The sequence below is a fragment of the Homalodisca vitripennis genome, chromosome X (genome assembly GCF_021130785.1).
Source record: "Homalodisca vitripennis isolate AUS2020 chromosome X, UT_GWSS_2.1, whole genome shotgun sequence".
NCBI classification, from domain to species: Eukaryota; Metazoa; Arthropoda; class Insecta; order Hemiptera; family Cicadellidae; genus Homalodisca; species Homalodisca vitripennis.
Window position 1 is genome coordinate 129,837,607 of NC_060215.1, and position 16,817 is coordinate 129,854,423.

At 32.1% G+C, this 16,817-nt stretch overlaps 1 protein-coding gene across 1 annotated transcript in view; it reads left to right on the forward strand.

The window, feature by feature from the left end:
* The window catches only part of LOC124369864 (cytoplasmic polyadenylation element-binding protein 1-like), a 101,732-nt gene that overhangs the window by 70,372 nt on the left and 14,543 nt on the right, over positions 1 to 16,817 (forward strand). The window contains exons 8-10 of the mRNA XM_046827994.1: positions 4,550 to 4,705; positions 10,655 to 10,753; positions 13,186 to 13,351. Of these exons, the coding sequence (XP_046683950.1) occupies positions 4,550 to 4,705; positions 10,655 to 10,753; positions 13,186 to 13,351 (421 nt within the window). The remainder of the gene's footprint in view (positions 1 to 4,549; positions 4,706 to 10,654; positions 10,754 to 13,185; positions 13,352 to 16,817) is intronic.

Sequence of the window (16,817 nt, forward strand, 5' to 3'; positions counted from 1 at the left end):
CTTTATGATTAAAAGTTATGATTATTATAAGTGTTATAAACTTTTAATATATCTTTTAATATATATATATATATATATATATATATATATATATATTTATAAATATAAATATAATAAATATTTTTTATATTTTATACAATTTATGCACCTGAAGATGGTTTTTACCGAAATATAATGCCATTTAAATAAAACATTTTATTTGTACAGTAATTTAACAAAAAGTATATAAACTATTCAGACACAAATGAAATATTTTACTTTTTATTTTACTTTATAACGATTTGAATATTTACGTGCCAGTTACTATGGAGATGAAAATCTATTTGTACAAAATCTAGTTTTTTTGTGGAATTGATAGTGGGATTTCCCTTAAGAAAGAAATCGATCTTCGACAGCGTTAGTTTTTATGGGGGCTGAAATGGTGGTTAGTGAAAGGCTTAAAATGACTAAACAATATTTTTTCCTTGGATTGTATTCTTATTGACTGCCACACTTAAAACAAACGGTCATAAACCGTAAATAAGGGTTATATCCCTGTCATGTGGCGACATAATAAGACTGAAAGTTGCCATTTTCAACCAAATAGCTGGTATATATAAGGAATAAACATACACACACAGGGTATATATATATATATATATATATATATATATATATATATATATATATGTATAGTTTAGCACCCCGGACAGTTACAGTAGTGGACCTTCACTAAGGTGTCTCAAAATGTCTTGTTCGTCGGTGGTTAAACGATATTTAAGATTACGTAACTGATGTACATATATAACAGGGAACTTTAGGTTTTTAACAAAGTCTAGTTTGTTATTGTTTGAATCGGAAAATCAAAAAAAAGGGTTCTGAGGTAATTGACAAGACCCACACTTTGCTTTATATTCTTAGCAGCTGTCAATTGCTGCTAGATCTAATAAGTACTTTTTAAATAATTTAAAAGTTATTTTATTTTTTAGGGATGTATTTCTTGTAGTGGAATTTTAGGCTTATTCTGATATCATCTTTAAAGTAAGAAAAGTTTCTAGATACGTTAAGAATTTGCATATTTTGGTCAGATATTTTAAATACAATACATTGAAAATGTTTATTAAGGATTGGCGAAAGAATGCGGCAAATATTCTTTTATATTACCTTTTTGACTTATTCAATATATTTATGAAATCAAATTGTAGGCTGAGAAGGCCCGGCACTCCTATTTATGTATAGTATAGTATAGTATTTCAAAAGAAGATTCAGTTAATAATAAAGAATTTGCTAATTTTTTGGGATTTTGTATTACAATACGTAAATATGTTACGTTAAAACGAGACATGTTTCAAGTACATACATACCTTATAAACAGCTCTGGAATTGAAAGCAATTGACTTACATTTGGTGCCCGAAAAAACTAATCCAAAAGTATGGGCAATCAAACAAGCAGAGTATAATCCCTACTTGGTGGTAGAAACCTAACATTTAATTGCCGACAGATACTATCATGTGTGGAGTCTTTATAAACAGTTATACACAGTTCATGTCTGAACGCGCCAGTGTATCAGCTTAGCAAAAATACATACATCAATATTGTAGTTTACAATTTAAAATAAAATTGTCTTCAGGGTTTCAATTCGGTTCTCTTGTACGAGAGAGTGTTAAACTAATTGTCAGTAAGTGCTAAAATTCTAAGTGTTACCAACATTGGCTTATACTGTAAATTACATTAATGGTATACAATGACAGGTACTGAAATACTGCCATCAGTTTTTCCATCTTGAGATATTTAAGGAGTTAATCGATCTAAAGTCACCGTGCGTCAAATGTATCGCAGCCTTTTACCAAGTAAACCTTGTGAGGCTGGAAATATAGTTTGCTGAGTAATAAATCTACTCAACCGAGCTTCTTGGTTAAGCAACTGAGATGTTCGAGAATACATATTTATAGTAGCTCATAAACCAATGAGATATTTACATAAAGAACGGTAATTCCACCAGTAACTTAAAAAAAAAAAAATAGATTGTTTAATTTTTTTAGTCTAGTTTAATATTTTATATCCTTATTCTTCCCCATAACTAAGAATAACAGAAATTTGTGTATCTGGAACAGCGTGTAAGGAGGCAAAATTTAAGTTTAAGACACTTTCGTGTAAAGGAGCTTTCTAGAGGGTGACATATTTTACAGTAACAATACTGTAGATCATTTGAAAAGAGTCACATTTTAGAGCTTAGCGATGGATGATCTCTGTAAAAGTTGAGAATTGTTGTAAAATAAGTTTTCTTGGATACGTAGAAAACACAGTTTCAAGTTTTAGATTACGCCATTTAACAACTAAATATCTTAGAATACACGTTGTTAGAAAAACAACTAAACTATAAATTTATTAAACCATTTACTCTTTTATGGTAAAAAAATATGTACCATGAATGCTTGAATGCTGAATTGAATGCTGATGTGTGTATTCTCTGTATGATCAGGAAGAATCAAGCAATATAAGGCTGATTCCGTATGCTATATAGCCTAAAGGCCATAATAAAATAAATACAGACATTATCGAATGTTTATGGCTGCAGTTGTTTCTTTAAGTTTCAAGACAAGAATAACCATGTGATAATGTACAGAGAGAAAGGGAGACAGCGGTAAATTACCATCTTCTCTCATAAAAAAAATTATATTCCAGTGAGTGTGGAATAATATGAACTTTTCTTTTATAAATGGTAAATACCTCGTTCCTTCAGACTTGTAAAGGAACTGGTCAACTTATAACCTCAACCAAAGGCATGTATCCTTCACTTCTCGGCCTCGAGAGCAAATACAGCGCTTTGTTTTTGAGCCACCCTGTGCGGTACATATTACCTGAGCTACCAACATACATAACATGTACTGCCACATTCATTTGCTAATCAGCCCAAAAAGTGGCTGGACTGGGCAACAGGGTGCTGAGGGAATCACTAGCTATTCGCCAGCCATGCATAAGATTCGCCTGCTCTCTTAAATAAACTACATTTAAACAATGTAAATTGAAATCAAATAAATTGTCGAAATTAAACCGTGTAAAGATATGAAAACCGATTTACGAAAAGTAATTGAGAATGGATTTTAAAAGAAAAGTAATTAACCTTTTTCGAAATCCTCATTTAAAATTGGCCGATTCACATAGAGTATAACTCGCTAAAGAAAAAGGTTTCACCAATTTCCTAAGAAAAAATTCGTTTCTGCTTCCTTTACAGTAATTAAAACGCGTGAAGTGGATGTTGAGAGAGTCTTGCAAGTAATTCTTTTAACAATTTAGTCTTTGTCGCTTGCTTATTAGAGGATTAAAGCACAACTCCGTAATAGTAACATACAAACAATAACTGTATCAGAACAAAGGTAGAGGATACTACAACACTAGAAAGTATAGAAGGCTGTTTTATAACCTGTCACAGTTGATTATTACCTCAGCAAATATTCAAATACAAATATACCAACGTCAAGGCTTTAAAACTCATTTAAAATGCTCTAAAATGTCAGAGTAATTGTATAATACTTGATATAACTAACAGGTTTCTGACGTTAAAGAGACTGATCACGGTGCTGAAGTAATAAAAATTGATGAATAAATAGACATTTAATTGAGTATTTTAATGAGTGATTTTTTGAGTATTTACGACAATCCAATACAGTTTCTTGGGTTTATAATATATATATATATATATATATATATATATATATATATATATATATATATATAGATTTTTAGATTGCTTTATATTAATTTAGATCATTATCATTATTTGGAAATCAAGTCTAATAATTAACACGTAATTAAAACGTTAATCTTATAATAATAATTTTTCAGCACTGTTATTTAGTTTGAAAAAAAAGTTGCATGAGTCTTAAATGATTAGAATATCAGTTAATTTAGGAACGAAAAATAAACATTATCATATTGTACGTAAAATATAACGTTATTTGTCAAAAGTTAAAATAAGTTTGAGCTATGTTTTACATAAATCAGTCTTACGTAGTAAAAAGGAAACATAAATCCAAGTGAAGAACACATAAAACCCTCTACTTAACGTTTGTGAATTATTACATCTAAGAAACTTTGGTTCGAATACTTCATCGCGTATTTGAGTTTAGTGTTCTATATGATACCAATAAAAACTTACATGTATCTATATAACTAATCGTTTCGTTAACCTGAAATAAATAAGGAATAATAGCAATCGGTTAGACACTGCAGTGAAACAATTGTTTTAGCTATTTGAAATGACGCAACGCCGTCTTTGACATTTTAGAAAGATATCAAAGACGTATGAAACTAACCTATAAGAGTAATTTTAGACCCCACAATGTCTTGAGAAAACAGGTACTTTCTTAATTTAGAAACCAATCTGAAATACTAAAAAACCTATACAAGAAGTATGCAGTCTCTATTAGTGACGCCGATACTTATGCTCAAGTTGTTTTTGTCTTAAATGGCGATGATGCGACACCGCGAAACTTAACGTTTTCAATTAGGAATTTGTTCAAATACAATTCTGTTTGTTCAATTTTCAATTATAATGTAAATTTGCAGGTGTTCCTTGGAGGTGTGCCTTGGGATGTCACTGAAGACACCCTCATTTGTGTGTTCAACCAATTCGGCAAGGTGCGGGTGGAGTGGCCGGGCAAGGAGGAAGCGGGGAATCAGCCGAAGGGTTATGTGTACATCATCTTTGAATCTGAAAAACAGGTAATCATTACTCTCCCCAATATAAGTAATTTTACATTAACATTAGTTTGTATAATTACTTGATTGTATAATATCTCAAATTTAAAATCAAAATATTACTGTATTAGTTGTATTGATGAGCTTAGACTCAGTAGAACAAGTTCTCGAAAATTGTTTTACAAACAATATCCAAACTTAATACTAGATGTAAGAGGTCTCAAATGTGGGCATTTTTACAGGCATAACATAGGAAATAAAATACCTAAATGGTGAGCAGTAACTGTTACTACTTGAAGCATATGGGAAGTATTGTCATAGTTAAGGTGGGAATCGATGAGACCAGAGAGTCAAAATACCATCAGTGGACGATGATCCCTTTACTAGCCGTGACCAGCGGTGCTTGCAGAAGGAGTTCTTTTTCGGTGCCATGACGCCCTTCAATTCATACTAGGTTGGTGTGAGGACTGACCTCCTGAAGTATGGACTTTCAATATGGATTAACCTCGCACAGCTCAGGTCAAGTTTTCAAAAGCCAACCTGCCAATCAAAAGCTCCTGAAAAAGCGAAAATATTCAAGAATGGTTTATGAGAATCTAAGTGCAAGAATGCATAGTTTATCTCCAAATATAGAACAGCTAAGCATCTTTAATTTATGTTTTTATATGTCATCACTTATAGAGTTAAAATCCACCCAGTATCTCAATACGGATTTCTCAAAAGTCACACTTCAAAAACAAAATTATCGGATAATACAATAGTTCAGAGAATTAAACACCCTGTTTACAACACGCAGCGATAGGCTTTGACATTGCCAAGCGACAGTATGAACTTTTACTATAAACAAAAGGTTAGGTAATTAATCTTAAGAGGCAATTATTAAAATGGTTTAAAACTCTCACATCTGTAATTCAATAGAAAGTAAAGTATCTTTTGTTTGGTGTTAACATTAGTTTCATGTTAATCCGTAAGTCAGACTTTGGTTGGCTGTTTCATTTCTGTTGAAATCAAGTCATTACATAGAGATTTCAATAGTGACACAATTACTATTTATATTTACGATTCATCAAAAGAAATAAATAAGGATATGTTTCAAACATCAATTGTAAATCGGTTACATTTTCTACTGCTAATACCCGCTATCTACTTTTAACCGGTCATCGTACTAGTTAGTTTAACTCTTTTTGGCATTATATAGTGAGTGTTTGACAATACCAAGAATAATATCGGTCAGGATGATCTAAATTCACATTTTAAGTAAAGGGAGAAGGTCGTAAGCATGAAGTGCATTACAATAATAAAAAACTATAAATTCAGTAAATATCAACCTACGGTCTAATTAAGATCTTCTTCCTATGATTTGTGGACCGTCCAAAGAGTTTGTAGCGGTCAAATAAATACGTGTTAAAATAGTTTTTACCATCCTGTAACAGTGTGTCCATGTTTGCAGACCTATCCCAAACATTCAACAATTGTTTAAGACTTTCAGCTGCCTTCAATCTTAACTAAAAACCTTAACTATAATACTTACCAACCTAGAACTTAAAATATTTTGGTGGTTATCCTTATATTATACGACTAGTATCTAGGTCTGAAAAAACTATATATTTATATAGAATGAAATCCTTTATGAGCCGTAATTAGGCTTTAATATGCGCATTTTAATGACATGATTATACTTTAATCGTTACAACACTAAGAACTGTCTCAGCAGGAAAAAAAACATATTACCAATGTTAGGGTTATAATAATGTAGTTATAATTACGAGTGCAGTGAGAAATATATCCGTACTGTGTATTATATACTTGAATCTTGTAAGACTTTATAAGTGCTTTCTCACTGCATCTGAACACTGTTAACCCAACAAGAATTACACTATAAATTGTGTGAAATGGCTCTTATTCATTGCTAACCAACAGTTTTAAGAGTTATGTGTACGGTGAAAAAGTTTGCAAGTACATAGCAGTAGTGGTTTGTATCAGTACTCTGTATTAGTATTACTATATAATCAGGTATATTGTTAATTGAGTAACCTGAGTCTCATTTATTACTAGTCTGCAAGTTTAATTACAAATGTACCCAATATATCGGTGTCATGAGTAGATTTTGCGTCGACTCTTGAAATAAATAACGATGCAGCTGTCGTAAAGTACTCGCGATTAAAATTGCTTACCCTAGTTTACACTATGCGACAGCAGTTGTGCAGGTTCTCTCGCAACTTTACTCATCATTGTAATGCAAACTCAGCTATGGAACTGCAGGTTTAATGTCCGACACCGCTCTCTCCAGATGTCCGGCATTGATTGCGGCACCGCTCACATGCGCACGTTTAGACTAACAAATTTTTACTGTACTTAAAACCTCTGCAATAACTTGGCAGTATTACGTAGTTTGGTTCACATATCCAGTTAGTTTAGTCAATGACCATTTTCTGGTTTTCACCTAAAGAAACCACGTTTTCAGGGGGTTTTCGCCAATAACTGGAGAAATATACATTTAGTTGGAAAATCCTGTAGAAAAAATATTTAGCAAAAAGTATCGTGTATTTCTGATATGTGCAGACATAATGCAAACGGAATTATTGCTTGTTGAAAGAGTATTAATATTTTAAACGTCTTAATGGAAAGTTTTTACGTTCAACAACCAAAAACCAATGCATTTTTTGGGGGGAAATTCATAGAAGTTTCTTAAAAGTCCTTTAAAAGCTTTCTTTTTTACTTTTTGACAAAAGTTTCTTGCTTTAAAACTACGCGAGTTATGAAGGGAGTAATGTCGATTCTTATTCTTTCGTCGGAACAAAACAGTGAAAATCTCACCTCTCTTCCAAACCAATTTGAGTAAAAAATAGCCACTTTACAATTCACTGTATTTATATATGAACATGTTTTTTTTGCCTGAAAAGCGACAATTTCACCCGCGAATAAGTGAAAAAGTATTGCATTTCAGAAAAAACTTCATGGCACAAAAGTTGCTTAGAATTAGTGAACTTATTGATTTGCACTCATGCCAATGAAAAATTGCTCACCCCCAAAAAAGGGTGGCATCCACCCTGGGAAAAAAGTAATCCCCGGCACAGGGTTGAGTTTGAAATAGAGAACAAGTAGAACCTAAATCCAAATTTTTATGAAAATTTGTGCTGTATGGGATAAATAAACAGTTTACACGTTGTTTTACCGTCATTGACTGGACTAAGTGGCAACTGTATGGATTTTTATTCTGTTATAACTACTAGGCTATACGATAATAGCACTTGTAGTGTGTGATTCTACACTTGATTATTACTATTCCTAAAAATATAATAGTTATACACAGAGAACATTGTAGGTAGTTATTAAGTACTTACACTGCTATAATATAATCCATACAACCTTATAACTTAAGATTGTGTGAATTGGAAGTTAAGTTATTACAAGTTCCCTAGACGTTTATTATTTGTATATGCGATGAATGAGAATTACATGGATATTCATTTAGTTGATATTTATAACCTGATTCTAGTTCTTTGTTTAAAGTTTGTTTTTGGCGATTGAAGGTTTGAAAAGATAACGGGATTTCGAACATTTGCTATCGGTAAAAGTTACAAATGGTATAACAATACGTTTCGAGGATTGGAACCTATTCTCTTCTATGTGAGGGTAGATATTAATACATTAAAAAATTAAGAACTGAAGGAAGAAAAGAAGGGAAAGAACAGGGTTCAAACATACCCTAAAACTGCTTGGAGTCCAGTCCAGTCATTATCACTGCAAAGAATGTAAGTCCGAGCACAAGTCACGAATACAATAATCACAATCACACCCAGCACATGCCATAATGGTATACTAACAAGAAAATCACTGTAGGATTTTTCTTCGGCACCGCGTCTTGTCATCTGAAACAATGAGACAGGAAAACGATGGTCAGGAAGGGAAAGGGGTAAAGGTAAGAAGCCACTTCCGGCTTGATGTTTTGGTGTTAGCCTTAGTGTCAAGGTGTGTTGGTTGAGGTTTGTTAGATTGGTACAATGTTTCATTTATTTTTATTTTTGGTACAATTCCTTTCTTCCTTTTGTTCTTTATTTTCCTTTGTATTAATATCTCCCCCCACCTGACGAAGAGGATAGATTCTAATCCTCGAAACTTCGTGTTATACCTTCTGTAACATATAACGATGGCAAATGTCCGAAATCCTGTTATCTTGTTCTAGTTTCAATCAAAAGCTATAATCCTTACTGATATATCACTGTCCCCAACAGGATTCACTTGTGGCTGATTTATATCTGCTAATAGAAACGGCACTGGTAGCTAAAACCGATTTTTCACTTACCTCTGAGCAACCCATAGTTGTGGAGGAGCGGCACGTCATTAATCACAATGTCGAGATACTGGCGTAAAAGGATAACTTGATCGATAGGTCTAGTTTACTGTGAAGGATGATTATTGAAGTGGGTGGGGCTCCTTAGTGTTAAAGGTTTTTGTAAGCATAACGTGATGGACACTCTTCCCCACCCACTTTCATTGGTAGACGCTGAGTCGGAAAAGATCCTCTCTTATCCTCTCAAGGGAGATATGACTGAGATAGTGTCCGCTATCCACCTGTTAGTGGTCGTATCTTCGCATTTCAACAGTGGCTAGTGCCAGTTTTCTATCTTTATCAATGCGGAACATTCTGTATCTTCCGAAGTTACTCAGATTTAAATACAGTTATAAGAGTATGTTTCCTTCACAATCCTTCCATCGTAAAAACGTTCAAAACAAAGAATTGATATATTGATTATAATTCTTGGTGGTTATTAAGTGTTTATCTATGCTTTATAAGGGTAATGTTATATTGCAATCCATAAAACCTAGCTTTATCGTTATGGGAGTAGCTCTTTCTTAGTACAAGCCTCCAGAGCTGTGAACTGTCGTAATATTTATGGAGAATTTTATTGGTGGTTATGGATTTTTTTATCGCATTCTATTTATACTACTATACTATACAGATATGGTGATAACTGGTAACTCATCACCAGGGTACCATAATTAATGAAATGTAAATATTGCAAATTATGGGATAGTCAGAACCTTAAGTTATATATTAACCTACTTACAGCCTTACTTATTTTTCAGCTTCCTAACCGCACTAAGAGCAGATTTTTAGATAATCCCCCTCCAGGATTTTAGCAGTTATGCAATGTTGTGAAAACTGAAAGTTTTATTAGTATCTAGTTAACTTTCTGTATTATATTTCTATTATATTAAAACCCCAGAAATACACAGTGAAAACTATACGGGTAGTTAGTAGGCATTGCTCCACTTTTATATAAGTTTTACTACTATATATTTTAACCTTTCCAACTCTTTATGTACTGAGCAATGATACATGTTCTCATGATAATGAGGACGACCTATAAAACTTCACGTTCTACTTGCTTGCTGTGTTGGGTGTATCATGTGTTTCAACCGTACATCTCCTCTGTATCGTGATTTATCGTTTGCATTTTCCTCACTTGACATTTAATATATATTTGTGCTTTTGATGTACAATAATTATGTATTGTGATTTGGCACTTGGTGAAGAGAGCAGATATCAGTTTTTAAAATGTAGTGTTTCTGTTACTGTGCAAACATCCGTAATCCCGTAATCCTTTCAGTACTATGAGATTTTATTTTTACCACTTTGCCAAAAATAAAGAACCGCCAAACAATTATATCCGGTTGATGGGCGAGATAATAGTGTTCTTGGTGGGGTATGCCAGATGCCTCAGTGGGCGGAATTCCCAAGGGTTGGGTCGCAATTCTCGGGCCGCCGAATAACAATGGCTGTGTTTTGTCAGCAAACTATTAGGACTGCCGCCGGACTATCTGGACACTTTCCATCTGTCTCCTACACAAGACCATCGACAAATGTTTGTAATTGTTTGTAGAATGTTTTATATTTAATTACAAATTGTAGAATACAATTGATCAATAATTGTACCTCACCTGCTACGCCACCGTTTTATGTTGCAGGTTAAGGCGTTGCTGAACCATTGCACTCGTGACGTGTCCAGTGGTAATGGTGTGAATTGGTACTTCCGCATCTCCTCCAGGAAAATGAAATCTAAAGAGGTAAACATACTTGGAATTAGTTCATTTAAAATTTTGAGCAGTAAACGATGAAAAAAATTCATATCTCAACATTGTATCAGTGCATGTTATAATTGCACATGACAAAAATTTATGTTTGCAGCACTACTTAGGTAAGTAATTACCAATATATAGTATATTTTGGCTCTTGAAGAAATATCCCTCGTCTAGTGAGTGCTTCAGAGCCGTCCTATTTTTAATGTTTAACGTTATTAAAATAATACATGTAATTGAAGTTTACTCACAGTGGTTTAAAATCATATCAAATTTACTCAGTGCATCTGCAATTTAGATTCACAACATTGATCCATAACTCCTACTGCCGTTGTAGCGTGAAAAGAGTTCTCATAATATAGTGAAATCTATTTTAAACCATCGAGAGGAATACATCGTGATATTTGGTAAGAATGAATCCAGTGAATTTGGGTTTTCGCGTAATTCCCGCTATTAAGCTATAGTGGTTTTAATTAACGTTTAAACTCGGGTATAAACATTTTTATACGAAAGCAGCCCTCATACCATGGTTGACCCCACCGTATAGACGAATGTGATTATTAAAAAGAATTTCCATACTCAACTGTGTATTGTCGATTTATACGTGTATGGGGAAGTATTTAAAACGAAAAAGGAATCAGAGTTGCCTTAGAAAAATAACGAAAAAATATCGAGTTTTGGAGAATTTCTCAAACTGAAAATATGTATTTTGTCAGTTTAATTAAACTGTTAAATTAATTCCTATATTGTCGTTATATGGTATTAAGAACTAGTTACTATATCAATTGTTTAACCCGTAAAAGTCAAATGTAGCCATATGGAAACTATTTTACTTACACATAACATCAGTCATCTGCCAATCATAATCTGGACTGCTTAATTGATAAGCAATAATCATATCATAATATTTTCAATTTATGCACCCTTTCTGAGAACGAACTCACACATACCCACATTTTTTCACTTGTACAAAGTGCCTGCAGTAATATAAGTGCGGTTTCAGACTTCGCGTTGCCGAAAACTTTGAAATATGTTCTGATAATCTTTAATCACGAATAATGGGCATTCTGGGGCAACGTTCAAAGCTTTTACCGGATGATATCTACAACTTTGTCTAAGTCATGAGGACAAATGATGAATTTTCCTTTACACAGACAACCTTTATTTTTGAATTATTTTATGTAGTATTTTATTGTGTGTGTGTATATGTTATTCCTATTTGTAGAGTATTCAACACAATGTCGTCGATGAATATCACTACAGTTATTTCAGATTCACACTTCGCGTACCGTATACACAGAAGGATTTCTAATGGGCATCTTCAAAACCAATGGCGCTCCCTTGCGCAAATCACCCACAACTCCAAAATTCCCCATGTCGAAAAAGACTTTATTCACACATATAGGCACACATAGTTTTTTAAGTCAATAATACTGTACTTAAAACATGATGTATGTAAATTTAACTAAACTTTTATTTTGATATGCAGCAAATACACGGGCGTTTCTTGCAAATTAATCTATAGAACTAAGAATATAGGGATGAAATGAAAAAGTAAATATATGTTTGTTATTTGAAATGAATGATATATAAATGAATTACTTTGGAAACGATTAATTACAAACTTTAAAATTGATAAATCGTAAGGTTCCGTGTGTTAAAAGTTTAGAAATGAGGCCAAGAGAGTAATTTATATATTTATCTCTTGATATGATATGACTAGATTTTCAATTGATAACACAACATATTGAAATCTACAAAGTACAAAATAATGTAAATACATACTTGAGAATGCAGAATTATTGTAAACCTCAGTCTCGTTTAATGTATATAAAATGAAAAAAGAAGATTTTTCGTTTTGTATTCGCTTGCACTCTTTACATTCAATATTCGGCTAAAGTCTGTGAGATAGATTAAGTTATTCTGGTTGAATATTAAAAGAGATGGGACAGGGTGCATTCCACTGGGTTGTGTATTTTTCATCTGTAACAGTTAATGTTAGGCATATGGCCCATTTTGCCAAATCGACGCAAGCTATATTTCTCTACTGAAAAAAAGGGATATACCGTGCTATATCATTCATTTTATTGTATTCTCAAGATAATTTCATCTTTTAATATTTTTGTATTATTAAAAATTAATTTAATTTAATTTCGCTTTCTAATTTCAAATAATGAAAAAGATCCTTAAATTCATTAGGTTGTATTAGAATTAATATTTCTTTTTTTATATTTTAAAGTGATAATCTCATATTTGTAATACTTTCTTTTACTTCTGGTTTATATTTCAAAACACAGATTTCATATTCAGTTCCTTATCCCTTACAAATTTAATCCTAGTTACAGCTTTTCATTTTAACATAATTTATTATTTGTTTTTTATAAATGTAATAGGTATGTGATATAATATGTGTGACACAGGTGCAGGTGATTCCATGGTCTTTGAGTGACAGTAACTATGTTCAGACCCCATCTCAGAAACTGGATCCACAGACCACGGTGTTCGTGGGAGCTCTCCATGGAATGCTGAACGCCGAAGGATTATTTATCATTATGAATGACCTTTTTGGAGGAGTTGTGTATGCAGGTAAATGTGCTAACCTAACTAACATTTTCTGTTTCGTGATTGTTTTGTTTCAAATGCACACAATATAAAATATTGTTTCTACGAAAATATTCTTGGTGAGCAGAAACGTTAGAAAATGCACGGAATTGTCCAAGTCAGCCCTGCTAACTAGTTTGGGAATCAAGCAAGAGAAGGAAGAAAAGAGGAATTTCATTCTGCTGTGGACAGAAATGTCATTTTCCATATGGCACTGTTTCACAGGTCCGGTAATAGAAATGCTTCAAAAATTTTAAAAGATGTAACCGTTTCCCAAATAAGTCCGAGCGAATGCAAAAAATTCTCTCTTAATTCTGTATTAATTAGCAGATAATTAATTACAGATTATATTGAACTTAAAATAACAATTCTTATACTTGTTAGATATATTTAAATTCAATTTCCAAAAGCTTACACAAACACTTTTGTTGTAAAGGTTTTCTCAAGATAAGGTTTTCTTCTTTAAAATAAAATAAATTTGTAGTTAACTCCTTGTTTCAAAAATAAACTCGAACAATAAATTTAACTTTCTTATAAAACTAAATAAATAAAATGTATAATTTAATTCAAAATAATATGTATTTCTCTATTATAAATGAGGCTACATAAAACTGAACTAAAATTTTCCTGGAGAAATTCTTCGTACCACTCGTGTCACAACCTTTTACTATTGGTATTTACTTAAAGTTCAAACTTTAATTTAACTATGTTTCACCCAAAAATATTTACTAAAAGCTTTTTTTATCTTAATGTATAAACACGATTTTGACTATTGTATTTTAAATGCTTATTACAAGTAACATTTAAATAATGTTAAAATTGAAGACTTTACTTTGAAAAATACTTGAAACGACATCTACTCTCTTGTAAGCTTGCCTTAATTGTTAAGTGAATTAAAATATTCTTATTTTCATTTTTTATCAAAATTATTCAATATCACGCGCAGACTGGTAGGGTAAAAAGAAACAAGCAAACCACGAACAATTAACAGCGGGTCGGAGGGTTTTATACCGACCCCTTTCCAACCAGCTAACTATAAGCGACACCTTAGATTGGCCTCCAACTATCCAATCACATGGTCAGAGAGGAAAAAAGGCAACTCTCATTGTAAACCCGTTAACAGAGTAGACTTCCAGAAAACCCTGCTGTCGTACATCCTACATCCGCAGACCCTTTCTTGAGAAATTACATAATTTAATTTACCTACATTTTGACATCACCAATTACATTCGGAAATATTTAACATATAATTTCTCCCATCAGTATTTAATAAATAAGTTTAAAATTACCTATGTAGCAAATACTACACACAGCAAGGGACGATAATAGTAAAAGCGACAAACAACACGTTTCACACGCCTAGTAGTTACGGTTGAGTGCCAAAACAGAATGCTTTACTCCTAATGAATCATCACGAGTAACTGCGAGGTGTGCCGAAATTTACCTGGAATAAGTTCTAATTAATGAAAGTGAGGCGAATTTGTTACAGATAATTTAAAATCGAGGCTACACAGATAGGTAATAATGGCCCAGAAATTAATATATAAGTTCGTTCTTAATAAATTTCTTTTTGGGAAAGAGAGGAAGAAAGTCTCTTTGTAAAATCCAAAATAATATTTTCCACGAGATGTCCAGTATGATTTAGATTTTTGAAGGAATCTAAGAAAAGGCCAAAAGAAGAGATAAATAATGTTGAAGATAGCGGGAAGTTCCTTTTCAATACAGATGTAGTTCTATTCTCAACGGTAGAACATATCTTTAGTTACACTATGAAAATGAAGATGGTTGACGGGAGGATATGTAATGCTGGAAACGCTGTAACAAGTAAATTTTACATATGTAGTGCTGTTAGGAAACATATTGAAATCAGGCTAGATGCTTTTGACTTTGGAGTTTTAAACTGTGCTGCATACTTTACAGCGTTCATATTCAGCCTCCATGAATCCTAGTTCATTGATATTATTTGTATAAAATTATAATATAATGTGAGTGCATAATTGTTTTCATCGAGAACAAATTTTATCTAAAGTGAAATTATTATTTTATTATTAGTATTATTTTCATATGTATGAATGGCCGAACTCTGCTCTAATTGTCCCAATATAAAATAAAAAAATCTTATTATAAAAAATATGAAATACTAAGAGCGAACCAATTACGCTACAATTCCCAAACACATATTAAAGGTTTATGTTAGCTATTCCAGGCTAAAAATATAGAGCAGGAAAACCTTAAACTTAATAATTCCTATTCATTTAATATGGAGATTGAATGTAAATTTATGAGTCAGTTATTGTAAAGAAAGGAAGATATCATTAAATTTTTAATTGATTGCAATAATTAAGGATTATAATAATTAAATAATTATTAGCAAGGAACAGTAAAATTTTTAGTTATTAGCATTTTTGATTGATTTGACATGGTTGAACTGACCAGGTTTATATTACCAGTTTTGTATATTTTGTTGTCACTTAAACTATTTTCACAGTCTGCAAATATTTTGGGCACTTTTAGATGTATGTGTTAATATGGACGTGTTTGTATATAGTATTGCTTGAATTATATTTATATACTGGTACATCTCTGAAGATACCAGGTAGAAATAAAACTAAAATCATTACCAACGCTATAGTTAGCTATGATAGGCTACATTTTTCTGTAACAATATAATATTTATGTATGTTTCACACTATCTGAGCATCAATCTGGAAACAATTAATTAAAACTGATGTGCAATTATGTTATCTTAGACTAATCTGAGGAACGAAATTGAATGAAAATTAATGAGAATAATTATTGCCAAAGCAAATAATCAAAGTATTACGGCCAATCGAATAGCTCATTAGTGTTATCAGCTAATAACCTCTCCTTACCATCTCAAAATCATTAATCGATAAGTTGTTGGGTTGGAGAGAGAGATGTCTGAAGAGATTGGTAGCATTATGTACAACTCAGTATAAGGTGTAAAACAAGTTTAAATTTTCACTTTTCTGTATTAAAGTTCAGTAACAAACAGTAATATGTTGTAAAATATTGATCTAATGTAATAGTTTAACTGTTTTAGATAGCCGTATTGAACATGAAGAATGACCACAATATACAAGATTTTTCCTGAAAATGTCTCTAATACATGGTCATAAATATATTAAAAAAAACTGTAAATACCGTTTACGTGATACAGGGTTTGTAAAATTATGGACTCACCTTAATACTGTTTAAACCTTAGCAGATACAATTTACGAATTTTGCACGACGTACACGACTATTTGCTATATCTGCTATATTATGTAATAACCATTAGACATCACGTTGGGATTACAACTGTGTGGAGTGTCATGAAAATCTTAAATGCAAAGTAATATAGATCAATACGCATATAATTTCGAAGGTATTTTCTATCAGTACAAACTTTGGAAAACGTAGATCAAAAGCTCAATTCGTGACCAAATTG